The 1,981-nt window shown below is 45.8% G+C and overlaps 1 protein-coding gene across 1 annotated transcript; it reads left to right on the top strand.

Annotated features, from left to right (window-relative positions):
- Positions 1 to 255: 255 nt before the first annotated feature.
- PPTG_05424 (hypothetical protein) lies at positions 256 to 765 on the top strand (the record flags this gene model as incomplete). The annotated part of the gene is made up of 1 exon (XM_008898968.1): positions 256 to 765. The coding sequence occupies one exon, from the start codon at positions 256 to 258 to the stop codon at positions 763 to 765; it is 510 nt and encodes a 169-aa protein (XP_008897216.1).
- Positions 766 to 1,981: the final 1,216 nt, after the last annotated feature.

Here is a 1,981-nt window from a genome sequence, read left to right as displayed (position 1 = left end):
CAACTCGTTTTAAACGCGGAGGGTTGTGTATTCACATGCATTCCAGGTTCTCAAAACCCGGAGAGGGCGGCACCTATAAGGGAAAGTTCAACAGACCGACATCGGTCGGGAAGACGTCAGACTGGACCGATCGTTGAGGATTCTAATGGACCTGCACTGACAGCAAAACCCGATCGCGCAGTTCTCGACGCTCGAGAAGCTAGCTGTACCGCTCGGGTGGGCACATCAAACAAATCTTTGCAGCCGGTGACCTCCATGTATTCATGTGGCATCATCGTCGTGTTTACGGACCGATCGTCATCCGCTGGAGCGAAGCTGACCCCGCCTGAAACGTCTTTAATCGGTATCTATGCAAGCAACAAGTCCGCTCGCGTTGGTAAGTGCATGATACGGAAGGAGTTTGAGGAGGCCAAAGTGCAGTATGCTCCATACAACGACAAAAGAATGCGTATGCTGCTCACCCTCTGCGAGAAATATTTTGATCGTAGTGCCGAAGTCGAAGACAGACGGGAGTATCGAGAAGGCCCCCTCGCCGCAGAGAGAGCCAAACGTAAAGAATGGCGTCAAAAAACACGCGAGGAAGCCGCTGCCGCAATCATGGGGATAAATGACCAGATGCGCAGAGAGACGGCAGCCACCGTGGAAGAAAGACTGCAGTATGAAGAGCGTTTTGAACGAGATTGCAACGAGGTCCGACAGCGCCACCAAGACTTGATGATGATGCTATCAGTGATGCAGCGCCAGGACAGCGACAAACACTGCTAAGTTGCATAAGATCAGGGAAAGAGTTAAAGAAGGATCTAGTCCAGAAACGGCACCAACTTGTTATGCATGATCTTCTCTATCATTAAAGCATGTCGTGCGCATTTGGCTGATGCCTACAGCTCTTACCGTAGAGCTCACATGACGGAAGAGGTTCTCGACTCGCTGTTTTTGAAAGCCATTCAAGCACCGTTAAGTAGCATATGTTTACTTTCGTTAAAGGCGCTGAAACAAGTTGAAGGTGCGGAAACTTGTAATTGTTAAATTTTGTCGTAAGAGGAAATTTGCAAAGTTAAATAGAATGTAAAACGGGCTCAGATAAAAAAACTACAAGTCGGGAGTGAAGTCGAAACCAGCAAACTCGATAATAAAACAACCAAATGAGCGAGGAGACCGTCTTGCCGCGCTTAGTGCTGACCAATCGAAGCGGTTTTGTTGTGCGGCGCTGTGTGTTGACCGTGGTCTGGTTCACAACTGAGAAGGAGTGTCCACCCTCATGTTATAGACTGGACGGAAGTGAAGTGGCAATGCAATCAACAGATTAGTTTTGTTGAGCCAAGTCTTAGCTATCCTATTCTGATTAGTTTAACCAATAAATACCAGCTCGGAACAACACCGACGAAGAAGAGGCCTCGCCCAGAAAGGAAAACGATCAAATCGACTATTGCGGCGTTTTACTATCGACTCATTGAACCTTTCACGGCAAAGCAAAGTAGAAAGTGTGCTAATAGATTGCTGTGTTAAAATCATACTGACATCGCTTCTACAATACTGAATAGTTTTACAGCATATGGATTTTTTGGGGCGGATACCCAGAAAAAAACCAAGGCTGCATTCAACTGACAACAGCTCACATTTTTATACCACGTCAAAGAAAATCCGATACGCAGCATCTTCGAAATATAAACAAAGACTCATGTCCAGACATCATCAACACAAAACCAATTATTGATCCCATAGCCTTTTCTACTTGGGACGATCTGGACAAGCCACTCAAAATATATCAAGCCGCCAACTTGGTACTATTTTTTAGCCGAGATAGTTGTACTCTTGGCAGTCAGAATAGGAAAGTTGAGCTTATTAACATTATGTTACCACTTTGCTAACTCGGTCGAATGTTAACCCTTTCGCGAGCCACTTTTGTAAACTATAGTATACAAATCTAGGATAGTCGGTATCAAAAGGAGGCATTTTACCTCCTTTAAGGCGAGGGATGGTC

This window comes from Phytophthora parasitica (genome assembly GCF_000247585.1).
Source record: "Phytophthora parasitica INRA-310 unplaced genomic scaffold supercont2.7, whole genome shotgun sequence".
NCBI lineage: Eukaryota > Oomycota > Peronosporomycetes > Peronosporales > Peronosporaceae > Phytophthora > Phytophthora nicotianae.
Note: the sequence above shows the minus strand (reverse complement) of the source record. Positions and strands in the feature narration are given on the sequence as shown.